This window comes from Haliotis rubra, unplaced genomic scaffold, assembly GCF_003918875.1.
Source record: "Haliotis rubra isolate DU_JTF1 unplaced genomic scaffold, ASM391887v1 Scf171, whole genome shotgun sequence".
Lineage (NCBI taxonomy): Eukaryota > Metazoa > Mollusca > Gastropoda > Lepetellida > Haliotidae > Haliotis > Haliotis rubra.
This window is the reverse complement of record NW_025765681.1, coordinates 1128885-1146993: the sequence shown is the minus strand read 5'-3', so window position 1 is coordinate 1146993 and position 18109 is coordinate 1128885. Positions and strand designations below refer to the sequence as shown.

The window sequence follows — 18109 nt, the reverse complement described above, 5'->3', positions numbered from 1 at the left end:
TTGGGTTGTTGATCTTTTCCTTCTTTATAATTGGCAGGGGAAAATGTAAAGTGGATTTTAGTGACCTCCATGTTACTGACCGTTACCCTGCTATGTGATTCAGCTAGGGGGGGGCTCAGAAAGGCCCCACCCTGACCCCCACAGGGACATTGTTGTCCAGTCTGTCACCCAGGGGCTGTGTCAGGCTGTATCGTATATATCAACCCGGGGTCCGACAGGCAGGCAGTTATGGTTCATTGTACTGGATTTTCTCTTTGAAACGGGTTTGGTATTTATTTGAAATTTAATCTGATATTACCATAAGTGACCCACTCCAGTAAACGCCCTCTGAGCAACTTTTAGACCAATCTGTAATTAGTGGTTATGATCCCCCCTTGCTGAGACTGTAACGTTAATCCACATCCATATTTGCTTGTGTATTTTGCAGACTTCTTGCAGAAAACAGTAGCTTAGAAAGGTAGTTTGTTTCACAGTCCCTGAACTGCATTATTTCCCCTTCCTCCCTGCAGTGCTCCAGCCCAAAATGAAGCAAGTCTGGATTCCCTATGGTTCTGAATCTCTCTTCTCACTGGGGCTACTTTTCAATTTAAATATTGATAAGTTTTTATCAACATTATAAATATTCAGAGCCTAAGCATTAAAGTACTGTCGGAAATAGAAAAAACCCTGTTTTTTCGCATTGATCAGGGGTGGAAATAACCCATTGCCCGACGTCCGAGTCCAGTGTTTTTTTCTGTCGGGCAAGCAGATTTGTATATCACGCTGTACCGGTGTCCAGTTGACTTTCCAATGTTAATAATGTTATTTATTTAAAAAATCAACAAGAAAACGGCCGGTATAGTGGAAAAATTATTAGGGCAAGTGATTTTACATGTGCCACTGTACCGGAGTACACTAGCAATTTTAAAGTTATTTCCACCCCTGATTGATATCTACAAGTTATGTAGTTGATATGTGAAAGTGTGAAATATCTGTTAAACTAAGTTCAGCCTAACTACTGTCTCAGTGGTAGGGAAACATAGAAAAAGGACTTTACTGAGGAGAGATTAGTTGAGAAATGAGTTTTTTTCTGTCCAAAGCGACGTATTTGGAACAGACCATGGCTTTATGCAAATAAGTGTGTGATGATATATTACAAAGGACACTTTTCAAATGTCCATTTTGTAATTAAACTTAGCTTCATTATAAACGATAGCTGACGTATAAAATAATAATGTTAATACTGTAACTATTAAGGATGTAGCTACCATGGAGTCTCACTATCACTATAAAAAGAAACAGGTAGGAGGGGGTCGTCCCAAAAGCAAAACCAGGACGGGTGTCGCAGACGGTGGTTGGGGTCGGGCTCGGGCTCGGGGATAGAGATATAAGCTGAGATAAGATAATCCTTTAGGGGAATTAAACTGGGAAGCAAACGGCATGTCATAACAATATACAAATAATATCCAGTCCTGTCGATCTTCGGGTGGTCATGCCACCTATATAATTTGAGACATTTAAAACGATGGCTGATTTAAGATTTCCTTGGGTATACCCTTTTAGGCATCTCACCATAAACTTTATGATCAATAGGTGAGACATTTTCAACACACATGAAAAAGCATAAAATATCTTTGAGATGACCCCTTGTGCTTGTAGGCAGGACGTGCATTTCATGACAGGTGAGTCGACGGTCTGTCGTCATACCTGGCTCAGCGACCTAATAGCCATCTATAGTCCGATCTATTGTTTTGAGCAGCTATTCGTATTTTTTCTAAGTTTTGCCTGATTTTACGAGTAAACATGCTTTTCTGGATATACTATTACGCATCTTGGCCCAGTTAGGCCGATGTGGGTTATTTCGACATATGCTATTTGGAAATTTGTCAATTTTAGGGATACAGAGTAACAGCCTAAAAACTTGTTTTTTTTTCTATTTCCGACAGTACTTTAGTCTACAAAGAAGGGGTTTATCATTTTCCTGGCAACTTTTACCCTGCAAAAATGTTTCAGTTTCAGCAATGTATGAGCTAAATTTGTTTTCTACAGCTCAGTCTCAGAAATCAAATTTATAGTTTTAGTAAGCTTGTCAATTTGTTTTATGAGCAACCAAGTGCTTATTACTGCAAATAGGTTATTTTCATTTATAATAATGTAACAGATCTTCAACGACCCATTATATAATAAGTCAGTTACTGCAATAAATGTAATCTTATTGTGAATCTATGTGAATAAGATTATTGTTTTCAAAAGTAGGGAGTCCTTTCAAATGGGATAAATTCCTAATGGATTTGTCTGATATTTAGTCTTAACATTCTCAAGAAACATGTCTTGCAATGAGCACTTTGATAATACTATTTTGCACCATCAGATATGGCTAATTGAGTTTATGATGCATATTTATATGTGACTTGTATGATTCACAAACAGGTGATTATAAAACATCATCCAATTCTCTGTTCTTTCCATCTTTCCATCTGGGGTAGCTTTAAATAAAGCATGTTTTGGAATTGATTCCCCATGGGCTAATATGAGCATTTCTGCCACTTGATCTAATTCTCAAAAGCGCGTAAAACTAAACTTTCAGTCCATCTGGCTTTAAAAAAAGTGTTTTGGAATTAATATGTTTTATGAGCATGTGATCTAATTGTGAAGTATGTAACTGTTAATGCATAGAAAATGAGTATAATTCTTTGCTTGTAAGGCTTATGTAGATTCTGGGTCAAATTTATGTTCACAAGAAATACTGTGTACAGATTGTAATATTCTAATACTTTTTGATAATAATTGAATTTGGACTTTTCTCAACCTTTATATTTCATGCAATACAGTTAGGAAACAACAGTGTTTATGTGTAATTCAAAGGTTTCGAGTGGGGGGGGTAGTCTAGTGGTTAAAGCTTTGGCTCCCCAAAGACCCGGGTTCAAATCCCCACATGGGTACAATGTGTGAAGCCCATTTCTGGTGTCCCCCGCTGTGATGTTGCTGGAATATTGCTAAAAGCGGCGTAAAACCAAAACTCAGTCAGTCAGTCAGTCAAAGGTTTCCACTTGGCTGCTTTGGAACTTGAGCTGTATGGACTGATGACCATCATCCATGTTGAAGAAAGATTTTGCTGCTGCTGCTGTTGATGTTATTAATGATGGTGGTGGTGGTGGTGGTGATGGTGGTGGCAATGATGATGATGTATTTAGTCAGTCAGGAGAATTGGTTATTAACTTGATCTCACTATTGTTTTTGCATTCATACTTTCATACTATGATGTCAGGTTGACTTGGATGTCATCAAGGAATTCATTTAAACTCGATCAGTTAAAACCCGGTGTTCAAAATGTGTAATGGTCACCTCCTAACTAAACTAACACACAAATCTACCCAGATCTAGCTGGCATGGCAAATGTGTCCTGTGTGTGTTTAGTTGACCTTGACTGTGTGCTGTTAGTCCATGTGCTGACAAAATAGAGCCACTGTTTGTTTTCGTATCTCTCTGCTGATATGTCCCATCTGAATGGTGTCTGTTCGTGGAGGCAGCATACCGATATGTCACATCTGAATGGTGTCTGTGTTTGTGGAGGCAGCATACCGATATGTCACATCTGAATGGTGTCTGTGTTTGTGGAGGCAGCATACCGATATGTCACATCTGAATGGTGTCTGTGTTTGTGGAGGCAGCATACTGCAAGATGTTCAAAGATGGTACTTGTTGTTACCCTGTCTAAAGTTGATCACTGGATCGTCTGGTTCTGATTCGATTATTTATCATCCAGCATGTAGCAGGAATATTGCCGAGTATAGTGTAAACAATAAACAAACAATACCCAGTAGTTGTCAGGGAAGGTGTTGTCAGTGTAGTAGTCAGGGAAAATGTTGTCGGTGTAACTGTCAGGGAAGGTGTTGTCAGTGTAGTTGTCAGGGAAGGTGTTGTCAGTGTAGTTGTCAGGGAAAATGTTGTCGGTGTAACTGTCAGGGAAGGTGTTGTCAGTGTAGTTGTCTAAGAAGGTGTTGTCAATGTAGTTGTCAGTGAAGTAGTGGTCATGTTTTCCATCCCTCCAACACACCCAACCCCACTCTACCCAATCTCCAACCCCACTTGTACTCAATCCCGAACCCCACTGTTAATCCCAACCCCACTTGTACCCAAGTACATCATATCAGATAAATCTGGCACATTAAGTCCTCCCTTAAGACTGGTGGTTCAGTGGGGATTAACACTTCTCCATAGCTTCAAAGACTGACACCCACAGTGTCTGCAAAGCACTTCTTATGAGACCTTTTCTTTCAACATATTAAATCTGTGGCATTTTTATGGACAATCTCCAGGCCAAAGTACCGTTTCAGTTTTCAATGGATTAATGGCCATGGTTTTCTACGCACAGTTGTGTTAGGTGGACCTTATATGGTTTATTACTGAAATGTTATTAGACTCGGGGCATGAAGTGTTGATGGTCAGTGTGACCTTGGTGTGACATTGCCATCCCAGTGGGATGTGCATACAGCTACACTGCCGTGACAGGAGAGGATGTTTAATGTGGTGGCTTGTCCTTCACACTGTCTCACCCAGTCCTAACACCATGGTCTGCCTGTCTTTCCCTCCTGCTCTCCCTCTCTCTCTCTCTCTCCTCCTCCCTTCTCACCCACTCTCTTGCTCCTTCTCTCACCTTTCACCCCTCACTTTCACCTCTCTCTCATCTCACTCCTCTCCCACTCCCTCTCCCCTCCCTCTCTCTCCTCCCTCACCTATCCCTCTTTCTCTAACTCACCCCCTCTCCATTTTTCCATTTTTCCACTTTCCCCTTCCTCCCTCTCTCTCTCCCTCCATTTCTCTCCCCTCATTCTCCTTCCATCCCTCCCATTTTCTTGCTCTTTCTCTCCTTTTCCTTCCCAACCGCCAATCTCCAACCCCACTTGTACCTAATCCCCAACCCCACTTGTACCCAATCCCAAACCCCACTTGTACTCAATAATCCCCCCCACTTGTACCCCATCCCCCCCCTACTTGTACCCAATCCCAAACCCTACTTGTACCCAATCCCACTCTAAATCCCCAACCCCACTTGTACCCAATCCCCAACCCCCACTTGTACTCAATCCCCAACCCCACTTGTACCCAATCCCAACCCCACTTGTACCCAATCCCCAACCCCACTTGTACCCAATCCCCAATCCCACTTGTACCCAATCTCCAACCCCACTCTAATCCCCAACCACACTTGTACCCAATCTCCAATCCCACTCTTGTCCCCAACCCCACTTGTACCCAATCCCCAATCCCACTCCTTTAATCCCCAACCCCACTTGTACCTAATCCCCAACCCCACTTGTACCCAATCTCCAACCCCACTCTAATCCCCAACCCCACTTGTACCCAATCTCCAATCCCACTCTAATCCCCAACCCCATTTGTACCCAATCTCCAACCCCACTTGTACCCAATCTCCAACCCCACTCTAATCCCCAACCCCACTTGTACCCAATGTCCAATCCCTCTCTTATCCCCACCCCTACTTGTACCCAATCTCCAACCCCACTTGTAACCAATCCCCAACCCCACTTCTACTCAATCCCCAACCCCACTTGTACCCAGTCCCCAACCCCACTTGTAACGAATCCCCAACCCCACTTGTACCCAATCTCCAACCCCACTTGTAACTAATCCCAACCCCACTTGTACCCAATCTCTAATCCCACTCTAATCCCCAACCCCACTTGTACCCAATCTCCAATCCCACTCTAATCCCCAACCCCACTTGTACCTAATCCCCAACCCCACTTGTACCCAATCTCCAACCCCACTTTAATCCCCAACCCCACTTGTACCCAATTGTATCCCACTCTAATCCCCAACCCCATTTGTACCTAATCCCCAACCCCACTTGTACCCACCTCCAACCCCACTCTAATCCCCAACCCCACTTGTACCTAATCCCCAACCCTCTCTTATCCCAAACCCTACTTGTACCCAATCCCCAACCCTACTTGTACTCAATCCCCAACCCCACTTGTACCCAATCCCCAACCCCACTTGTACTTGTATCTCAATCCCAACCCCACTTGTACCCACTCCCAACCCCACTTGTACCCACCTTCTAATCCCAACCCCACTTGTACCCACCTCCAATCCCACTCTAATCCCCAACCCCACTTGTACCCAATCTCCAATCCCACTCTGTACCCAATCCCCAACCCCACTTGTACCTAATCCCCAACCCCACTTGTACCCAATCTCCAACCCCACTCTAATCCCCCAACCCCACTTGTACCCAATCTCCAATCCCACTCTAATCCCCAACCCCATTTGTACCCAATCTCCAACCCCACTTGTACCCACCCCCAACCCCACTCTAATCCCCAACCCCACTTGTACCCACCTCCAATCCCACTCTTATCCCCAACCCCACTTGTACCCACCCCCAACCCCACTTGTAACCAATCCCCAACCCCCAAATCCCCAACCCCACTTGTACCCAGTCCCCAACCCCACTTGTAAATCCCCCAACCCCACTTGTACCCACCTCTCCCAACCCCACTTGTACCCAACCCCACCCACTACTAATCCCCAACCCCACTTGTACCCAATCTCCAATCCCATCCCCCTAACCCCACTTGTACCTTGTAACCCCACTTGTACCCCAATAACCCCACTTGTACCTAATCCCCAACCTCCCAACCCCACTTGTACCTAATCCCCAACCCCACTTGTACCCAATCCCCAACCCCACTTAATCCCCAACCCCAATCCCCAACCCCACTTGTACCCAATCTCCAATCCCCACTCTAATCCCCAACCCCCCCAATCTCCAATCCCTATCCCTTAACCCTACTTGTACCCAATCCCCCACTCCCCCTAAACCCCACTTGTACCTAATCCCCAACCCCACTTGTACCCAGTCCCCAACCCCACTTGTAACTAATCCCCAACCCCACTTGTCCCACAACCCCACTTGTAACCCAATCCCACGTGTACCCACCCTCCAATACCTAATCCCCAACCCCACTTGTACCCCACTCTAATCCCCAACCCCACTTGTATCCCCAACCCCACTTGTACCCAATCCCCAACCCCACTTGTACAACTAATTCCCAACCCCACTTGTACCCAATCTCCAACCCCACTTGTACCCTAATCCCCAACCCTCTTTGTACCCAATCCCCAATCCCACTTGTACCTAATCCCCAACCCCACTTGTACTCAAATCCCAATCCCCACTTGTATCAATCCCCAACCCCACTTGTACCCAATCTCCAACCCCCACTTGTTATTCCCAACCCCACTTGTACCCAATCTCCAACCCCACTTTAATCCCCAATCCCCAACTCCACTTGTACCCAATCTCCACCTCTACTTGTAACCCCCTCAAGCCCAGTTGTGCCCCCCTCAACCCCGGTTGTAACCCCCACTCAATCCACACCCCTGTCATCTTCTCACACTGTTCACACCATCCCTCATTGCTCTTCATCTGATATAAACTTCGCTTCCCATGTCTAACACACTCACAGTATTGCTCTTACTAATCCTTTAGTATGTGTTCATAAAACAACCTCTTTTCCATTCTCATCCCTTTTCCAGCTCAGCTCAGACTTAATGGTTGCTTGAATATTCATGGATATATTCCTATATTATTTTATTTAACTTGGGCATGTACAAAACTTTTTGTCAGGGTCAGTAAAATGTGCGTACATGAATGAACGCATGTATGCATGCACCCGAACAGCCACGCACGCACGCACGCCCATGACCTTCCGAACACTGTTGAATTATTTTAATAACACTTTTGCATGTTCGTAACTCAATGTCAGGGTCATTGTGATAATCTCAGACATGCACGCACGCCCCCCTGACCCCACTAGTACTGTTGAGATATTTTTTAAAACTTGGAAACATATACATAATTTTGTCATTGTCTGTATGTTTGTCACACACATACACCCACCCCAGTCCCCCAACACTCATCTCCCCCCCCCTAAGGGCAATCCACCACAGGTACATCTACCTGAGGGGTGCAGCTTCCTGTTCGACCACCCCAAGGCTAATTTTAATGAGTGTAGTAACAATAGCATTGTTCAGCCGTGAGTATCAGTTGTATCATGGATCAATAGAATGGATAATATTATTTCTTGAACTGTCATTTTCTAAAGAACCCCCGCTGTACTCTCTCATTTGCTAATTAGCAGGACCAACTTCTTTTTGTCTGTCAGATAACATTTTTGCAGCAGCTTAAAGATTAAACAGATAGCTTTGAGACTTGGGAGATATGGATTAACCCATGCCTTTGATGTTTGTTTAAGTGACCCACAACACTGAATTATTTCCAAATGGTTTTTCATAGGTGTGTGTGAGGCGTTATGTTAATTATTGAAGATTAATACAGGACATTAAGTCGTGTGTTGGCCCACTTTGATTAAAGGGGAAGGTGTCTGGCTATTAGAGAACCTGTGTATAATGAAACTGCAGATTACAGGGCACTGGTGTTTGACCGATGTAGATAAATTTGATATCTTTGTTTCATTGTAAGTGAATGGCACGTTTTAAGTAATGACAAGGAGTTAACTGTTTAATTGTTTCCGTAGTAAGATTTTAAGCTGCGGTGTGTGTGGATTGAAAGATTAGGAAGAATAGACTTATCTTCAAAGTGTGATAAAATTGCGTAAGTAAGTGTTTTATCTATATGACAAGCTGTTCCAGGATCACATAATGTTAAAATGAGATTGAGGAGATATGTTTTGATAATGCAGATGGCCAACATGGGACTCTTTGTGGCTTGTTTTCATATTGTAAGAAGTTTTTCATTCTTCCTGGTGAAATAAAATTCAAATGGGCAAAAAAAGTTATTGAAGTAACACTTTGATTTATATTATCATTAAAAACACACCTTTCATTTCTGTGCTCAATATTTATTTATTTCACCTCACAAAGTATAGCCTAGTGGTTAAAGCGTTCACTCGTCACGTTTAAGACCCTGGTTCGATTCCCCACATGGGTACATTGTGTGTCTCCCGTGATGATATTGCTGGAATATTGCTAAAAGCAACGTAAAACTAAACTCACTCACTCACTCGCCACTTATATTGTGCAGATGTATTTTACATTAATTCCTCTGAGCAATACACTGTTCTTGTCACAATCACAAGCCGACCCATGAAGATCCGGGTTAGAATGCACCTTCAGTAACCCATGCTTGTCGTAAGAGGCTACTAACGGGATCAGGTGGTCAGGCTCATTGGCTTGGTTGACACATGTCATCGGTTCCCAGTTGGGCAGATCGATGCTCATGCTGTTGCTCACTGGATTGTCTGGTCGGGACTCGATTATTTACAGACAGCCGCCATATAGCTGGAATATTGCTGAGTGCGACGTAAAACTAAACTCACTCACTCACAATCACAAGGGTGTAGATACCTTTGACATTATACAAGATTTAGTATCTGAATCTGTATAATTTTGATAGAAACAAACAATTCTTTAATTTGAAAAAGCAAAAGTGAGATTCAGAACCTAAGGAAATCTAGATATGGTTCATCTAGTAGTCCAAGAGCCCGGGGGTGATTTTTGTACCGAGAGAGGCCAAAAGGTTTGAACATGTATTCTGATGTAAAATTGCCTCACGAATCCCAAAAAATCAGTCTTACAAATCAAAGCTGTGGCTTTAGCCCACTAGGGGGCGCTGAAGTGATGACTCAGCAGTTTTTTCAGGTAAACTGATGCATCACTTCAAATGACACTTCCCAACCATAAATACTCAGTATTTGACCCAAAGTGGTTGCAAAGTGAAGAAGAAAGGTCAATGTCTAATTTCACAATGTAAAATGGTCAACAGAGTAGAATGTAGAGCAATTACATATTGTTTTTCTTCTTAGATTAAGGAATTTTTGTCGTTCTACAACCTGAGGTTCAGTGTATTGAAACTAAAATGTAATATAATATGGTACTAAAGGCTTATAAATATGTTAAAATGTGCAAAGAATACAAATATATCAATAAAATTCATATGCCGCTCAAGATAAGTGTTTTTGGATTCGTGAGGCACTTTTACATCAGAATACATGTTCAAACCTTTTGGCCTCTCTCGGTACAAAAATCACCCCCGGGCTCTTGGACTTATGAATTGCAGGAAGGGCTTGGCAGAATGGAAAATAATGTGGTTCAGGGACTGTGAGACAGACTACTCTGACTGACACCTTTGGTACTTGTAACATATGTTATATTTGGGATTACTCTTTCTTAGTTAAGTACAATTTCTAGTATTTTTGTTGAGTTGAGTCCCATCCGGGATTCGAATCCACACCCTCAGTCAGGCACAGTCGCCAGCACACAAAGTCAAGACGCCTAACCTGCTCAGCCACCGCTGAGTTGGAAATGGAAGTTGGACAACTGGTAGTCTAGACCACGGACTTTGTGTACCCCTCTGATAAGTGTAAATTGGCATGGTTCCCTTGGCTGAAAGCTGTGAATACACTAAGGCTGTAACGATTCTCTCGCATATTCACTGAATCGAACCGTAGCCCTTCATGAATTCAATTCGTTATTCGTGGTCACCAGAACCGAATATTAACGAATATTTACAATATTTTTAAGGGAGCATTTTTTACTTGAACCCTTATGTCCTTTCCAAAGTGAGATATGCAAGAATGGAACATGTACTAGCATTGCAGAAGTGCAAGTCATGTTAGTTTGCCAAAACTTTACATGGTACTGTCGACTATAACTATTACATACCAAATTTGAGTGTCATGAGATCACTGGTTATTGCTGTGACAAATCAAAACTGTCAACATGGACATTCCATAAAGTGCATCAATCACTTAACTACAATATTATATTCGTGAATAATCATTCGTATTCGTTACCCAAAATTCATGATACGTATCATATTCGCCACATAGTGTATTCATTGCAGCCCTAGAATACACAATGCCATTTAGAAAGTGGTCAAATGTAACATATGTTATATTTGGAATTACACTTTTTTAGTTTCTAAATGGCATTGTGTTTTTATCTTAGGTACTGCTATTTGGTGTCATGTCCTCATACCAACATGGTCCCTAGTATGGTGTCCTACCTTCAGTTATCACGATCTATAGCCCATTTCAATATTGTGTCGTCACTTACCAGTTTACTGTTTTATATGTTCCCTAACTAGTTTTTATTAAAATGTGATGTACTAGTTGTTGTACTGTCCTTTGGAGACAGGATTTATAACCTTAAAATATATTTCATACTTTTTTATTGCTGTATAAGTTTCTCTCATCACGGTATGGCTAAAATATTGACGATCTGATGATAAATATTAACTCACTCACTCACTGTGCATACCAAAAACGTGATGGTTCAAATCGTGCTTGTGGGTTTCACCACAGTGGTGAAAGTGCATCACTTTGGGCATTAAGCTGACATTCCATATCGTACTGGAGTACTATTGAAAGCTGTCTTAAACCCAATTCACTCACTTACTCCAGACTTGACAGAAAGGTGTAAGCAAATAGTGAGATTGTCATCTGAGGACAAAAGATTTCATTTTCTGCAAGAAAAAATATTTTTAAAATGCTTCTTGTCAGCCGTTTGAAAATGTCTAATACATTCCATAACATGACCATGTTATTGCAACTGTTCAATTTGACATTTCCCGTGACCCAAAATCATCCCTTGTGCCTCCATTTCAAGGGGTGAAGGTGGCCCTGTTGTCTGAGGCACTATGCTGCGCAGGCTTGTGTCCCTTGTGTCTCCTCACCACATGTTATTTGTGTCTCTGATGTTGATGTATCAGTGGTTTTGTTTTCAGAAAGCTCAGAGTGGGCAGAGCAGCAGCGTCAGTAACGATTTCCTGGAACTACTTCTGTTCGGTACACCCAGGTAGGGCAGATGGCATCTGGCTCTCTTGACCTTTACTTCAGGGGCCATTTTTATAAACATTCTCACAACCATATAGGGGCGGTGGGGCAGCCTATTGGTTAGAGCATTTGCTCGTCATGAAGACCCGGGTTTAATTTTCCACATGGGTACAATGTGTTAAGAACATTTCTGGTGTGCCCCGTGGTGATATTGCTGAAATATTGCTTAAAGCGATGTAAAACCACTCTCTCTCTCTCACACACACACACATACACACACACACAGCTGCCTCCGTGGTGTAGTGGTTAGAGCGTCTGCCCAAAGAGCGGAAGGTCGCGGGTTCGATCCCCGACCGCGTCATACCAAAAGACGTTAAAATATGGTACTTGTTGGTCCCTGCCTTGCGCTCAGCATTAATGGGTACAACAAGGATTGGTCGGTTTGCAGTCAGTATAATGTGTCTGAGTGGGGTATTCATGCTTCACTGCGGCATGGTATCTCAGTGGGCTAGCACTATAAAACCAGCTTAAGTCTGGGCTAGTACAAGCAGCCACACATACACACGCATGCATGTCGTCATATGAGCGAAATATTCTCAAGCACGATGTTAAACCCAATTTCACCTCACCTCACCTCACCTCACCTCACCTCACCTCACCTCACCTCACCTCACATACACACACACACACACCCTTCATTTACTTTTATCTACTGTAACAGTAGAAAATATGAAATAAGTTCTCTTTAACATTAATGGCAGAGAGATATAGGCTCACGCTGTTGATCTCTTAATTGTCTGGTCCAGACGTGATTATTTACAGACTGCAGCCATATGGCTGGAATATTGCTGAGTGCAGCGTAAAACTAAACTCACTCACTCACTCACTGGCCAGCTTCTTCTTCCCTGGCCAACATTTAGGTATTTTATGACTGCTTCACTCACATAACTAATTCTGTTTCCAACAAACCATTCCATATTTTCTGGAACTGAAGAATGATCTACACGAGTTTATCAAATATTTGGGAAGACAACATTATCCTGGTATTCCTGCATAAGGTGTAAGGCAGTTTTGAAGTGTTAATGAAATTGAAAATTTTGTATTGACATAAGCGGGGCAGTGGGGTAGCCTAGTGGTTAAAGCGTTGGCTCGTCACACCGAAGACCCGTGTTCGATTCCCCACATGGGCACAATGTGTTAAGCCCATTTCTGGTGTCCCCCGCCGTGATATTGCTGGAATATTGCTAAAAGCGGCGTAAAACTAAACTCAGTCAGTCAGTCAGTATTGACATAAGCAATGTTGTAGCAATATGATGACTCGATACTGTTAGATGGTTTAAGGAAGACAGTTCCACTGTGGTTTTATTTACAATTTACATTGTGGCCGTATGTTTTCAGTGAGGAGCTGGAGCAGTTCTTGCAGCATGAACTAACAGAAAAGGTAAGCATGTTGCAGAATGTCTCACCCACCTCTTGTGTGTGGGTAAGTCTTTGGGGGCGGTGGGGTAGCCTAGTGGTTAAAGCGTTGGCTCGTCACGACGAAGACCCGGGTTCGATTCCCCACATGGGCACAATGTGTTAAGCCCATTTTCTGGTGTCCCCCGCCGTGATATTGCTGGAATATTGCTAAAAGCGGCGTAAAACTAAACTCAGTCAGTCAGTCAGTCAGTCAGGGTAAGTCTTTGTATTTAAGGGGTTATTAGAAACTTCATTTCTCCACAAAATAATTGAGAGTGCTTTGCAAATCGTGTGGAATACTTCTCTGGCCCTGCAAAATATAAATATCAAAATGCACATCGGTCAGAATTTGTGTGATGTTTGGTAATTGAAGATGGTAAGTTATTGTCGCCCCATTTTTTATATAGCAATCTTTGTGTGACAAGAGATAATAAATATCATGAAAATTTTGTGCACAGACTTTTAACTCCTTAATAATTGACTTCTTCATATTCATGTGCATTAAATAAAGAACAAATTATCTGAGATTTTCAGTTAGCCAGTCGTGATAGTTTTAACAACATATTACTGTCCCGATTCACAATCAGCTAGCCAGTAGCTATTTTGAATGCTGGATGTACGCATGCATCATCATAGTTTGATCAAACAATGACATTAGAGTCCTTGAAAGTCAAGTGAGATCAGTGATGTTGCCACCCTGCAGATCACGCTGCTTTCCCTCCACCTGGACTGGGACCAATGTTACTGCTGCAAGATCTTAGGACTCACAAACTGATACCCTCAGATTTAATGAAATATTCATAAGTACAGCCTTGTTTAATCTTCGTGTTTTATTGCAGGGTTTGAAGAAACTAGGTCATTCCATTGAGACATCCTATTCCAACATCCAGAAACTGGTTGTGAAACATTTACAGAGGTAAGGAAAATAGGAGATAATAATCAAAAAAGGCAACTTATAAATGCTAAAATAGGAGACACGACATAAGTCTGTTTCAGAAAAATTTCAGCCTGCTGTGACGTTTTTGTGAGTCTACTTAAACTGTAGGGGCGGTGGGTAGCCTAGTGCTCAAAGTGTTCGCTTGTCACACCAAAGACACGGGTTCGATTCCCCACATGGGTGCAATGTGTGAAGCCCATTTCTGGTGTCCTCCGCTGTGATATTGCTGGAATAACTAAACTCACTTACTCACACTTCTTCAACTGTAAGCACAATTTTTCTGTATATTTTGGGGCAGTGCTGTAGCCTTGTGGTTAAAGCGTTAGCTCATCATGCCAAAGACCCGGGTTCAATACCCCACATCAGTATAATGTGTGAAACCTATCACTGGTGTCCTCTGGCGTGATATTGCTGGAATATTGTCAAAAGGGTCGTAAAACAAACTCACTCACTCATTTACTCACTGTATATTTAGTTTGTTTTTAGCTGAACTTACTAGACCAAACTAAAATCACTTGACACAGGTTTTCACTTGATTTCACTTAACATCAGACACACCAACACTGTCCTCTCAATATAATGATAACAATTGGCAACTGATAAATTGGAGTGCTTCACCACAAAAACTGACACACATGACTTTATTGTGGTGGTGGAGTAAATTGCAGTCTCAGCTCCTTGAGGAGTATTCACTAACATTCTGTCATTCCTGTTGATATCACAAAGTTAATAAAAAGTGAGACCCGTGAAGATCCTGGGAAGAATAGGTCTTCAGCAACCCATGCTTGCCACAAAAGGCGACTATGCTTGTCGTATGAGGCGACTAACAGGATCGGGTGGTCAGGCTCGCTGACTTGGTTGATGCATGTCATCGGTTCCCAATTGTGCAGATCGATGCTCATGCTGTTGATGACTGGATTGTCTGGTCCAGACTCGATTATTTACAGACCGCTGCCATATAGCTGGAATATTGCTGAGTGTGGCGTAAAACTAAACTCACTCACTAATAAAAAAGTGAACACTAGTTACATGTTATAGCTTATTTGGATAAACTGATAAGAAATTTGTCGGCCAACAGAAGTTGTTGGTTAGGTGACAGAAACACTCACTTGGCATGTATTGAATAATTTTGGTTATCGATATGGCAACACTTAATATTGCACATGGGGACAGTCCTTGTTAATGCAAGTAATTGTAACGTAAACATTCCCTCTGGATTATGGTAGCCTAGAACCCTTCATAATTTTTCTGTATGGTCTTCTTGCATGACGTGCAGAGAATCGAGTGAAATTTCATTTCAAATCAAGACTTCAATTCTTCATATATTGGTCAGTTACAAATCGCATTCCATTTAATATTCAATTGCATTGCTGTTTGCATTTATATTAGATATATTTCCAACGTATTTAGGATCTGAAGTTTTCCCGCTCTTTTTTATTGACAAGTATGGCGCAGAGCAAATGTTTGCAATGTCAGAAATTCATGGCGGATGTTGATCCCCACTCTCTGTGTGCTTCCTGTTATAAAGGCTTACCTTGCTCAATCTTGGATCGATGCTTATTGTGTCAGGAAATATCTGAAGAAGATTGGTTGTTGATGGACAAATCTCGTTCCTTAGTTCATCGTCATCAGAATGTTCTAAGTCGAATAAAGTTCAGGGATCTCCGCCTTTATCTATTAAATCTGAACCGAAGTCTCGTTCCAGATCTTAAAAGAAATCCTCTCCCAAGTTGGATATATCTGCGTTCTCAGAACTTTTGGCAGGATTTAAGTCCGATATCCAGGTGGCCATGGATAAATCTGTACGGGATATGGACATGAGGAATAACGAAAAATTTAATCGCCTGTCAAAACATTTGGAGGATCCTGTTTTATCTAGCAAGACGGCAGATATCCGCAGTGGCTTAGTGGTCGATGGCAAGAGCCGGGGGCCAAAGTCACTTCCTACGGAAACCAGGGGTGCAATGACCGGGAAAGCCGGTTATCATGCCCTGGTGTACGTAGGAGGCTGGTCCCCTCAGGGATAGAAGCCTAGGGCTTCAAGCGACGGGGATGGAGTCGGCCCAGCCGGCTCCGGATCCGGGGTGACCGTGGCTCAGGCTACACACTCCGCGTCCTTTGTCCCCGGGAGCCAGTCATCCGTGACTGCTCCCTGTCGCATACAGCCTGCTACCTTCTCCCACGGGGAGACCGGGCTGCAAGCGTTTCATGGGTCTGACTCGGTCCAGACGGCACGTGATTCCCGCCCCGACTTGAGCCAGGCCACTTGGTCGGCTGCTATGGATAACGGTGTATCAACCCAGCAGTCTGATTTGCACGGGCCTAGCTGTTCAGAGGACACGGCTACGGACCCGCAAGGTTATTTTGACACAGACAATCCGCCCTTAATCCCGTTAATGTCTGATGTGACGGATCAGGAGGATTCATCGGTTTATCCTTTTTCACAACCGGAGTTTTGCATTAAAGAAGGCTTGTTGACGGTACAACCTATGGACATGTCAGCACAGGATTTTAAGCCAGGCTGGTCATTTAAGGAAAAGCTGGAACTTTTGCACGGACTTTATCCTAATACTCTACCACTGCCGTCAGACGAGCAGGAGATAGATATTCCATTGGAACTCGGATTATCAGGTTGTCTTCCCCCGGAACAGTTGCCCAGGCTGTCATTACCACGTTCATCATCACTTAAGAAAGTGTTGGAGAATTACAACTTAGGCCTCTCCAAGGCTACGAACTTGAGTTCTTTGCCTAGGGTTTCTCATAAACCCATTTATTCCATTCATGATCGTGTTATCCCAGCCAATCAACCAAGTTTAGACAAGGACTTTAAACAGTTACAGGATGCTAGAGGCTCTCGTGAATATGCACCGTTCTGTACTTTCTAGGATTGTAAGGAATTGATACGGCAGCCTGTTCGGTGATTGATACCCTATCTTATTCAAACTGGTTTTCTGCGGAAGTTCTTGCCTTGCTCCCACCGGTGTTTCAAGATTATACGGGAGTTAAGAAAGACACTTTGATTTCCATGAGGTAGGGGAGGTAGATCTTTTCGTGGATCAAGATCAACTTCCAAGAAATATTGACTCAAGTCTCACTGTTCAGCGTTCTCTTCTTTATGAATCGGAAACGTTCCTCAAAATGATATTGGATTTGGACTTTGTATGTCCGGTGACACAATCTCCAGTAGGGGGCAGATACTTAGACAATTGGAAACTAATAACATCAGACAGTGGGTCCTGTCTGTCGTTAGCAGGGGGTTTATTCTTCCTTGGCACAAGCAGCCTCCAGTGACTTGTTTTCCAGAGGGTCGTCTGTTTTGTCTACAAGGCCAACGTTTAGCGGGAGCAAACTTAACAATAAATCAGCTACTGGAGAAACGGGCAATCATAGAACTTCCTCCAGGGGATCATGCGGGTTTTATTCACTGGTATACCTTGTCCCCAAGAAAGATTCGGACGGAATGCACATGATAATAGACTTGAAAGTGTTGAACAAGCTATTTTTGAGGAAACTGCCAAAGTTTAAGATGGAATCAATTGGAAACCTACGCACCTTGATTCGTCAGGATTCCAAGTTTATAAGCATAGATCTAAAGGATGCGTATCTTCATATCCCTATTCATCCAAGATCTCACAAATACCTAAGATTTGCGGTGAACGGCTGCAGGTTTCAGTTCAGGGTGCTGCCGTTCGGAATATCTCTAGCGCCGTGGTTGTTCACAAAAATAATCTCCCCGATTTTTGGCTTTTCTTCATCCACAAAGGATTGCGATACACGGTTATCTTGACGATTTCTTGGCAAGGAATGTGGTGACAGCGGTTCTCATGAAGCAAACCAACTTTATAATCCACGTCTTTACGCATCTGGGTCTAATAGTTCATCTTACCAAGTCATAACTGGTCCCTTCCAC

General features: G+C 42.9%; 1 protein-coding gene across 1 annotated transcript in view; it reads left to right on the top strand.

Annotated features, from left to right (window-relative positions):
- LOC124272606 (anaphase-promoting complex subunit 4-like) overlaps nt 1-18109 on the top strand; it is a 184685-nt gene that overhangs the window by 33944 nt on the left and 132632 nt on the right. Inside the window, exons 10-12 of the mRNA XM_046707806.1 lie at nt 11756-11826; nt 13203-13245; nt 14102-14178. Coding sequence (XP_046563762.1) covers nt 11756-11826; nt 13203-13245; nt 14102-14178 — 191 coding nt within the window. The remainder of the gene's footprint in view (nt 1-11755; nt 11827-13202; nt 13246-14101; nt 14179-18109) is intronic.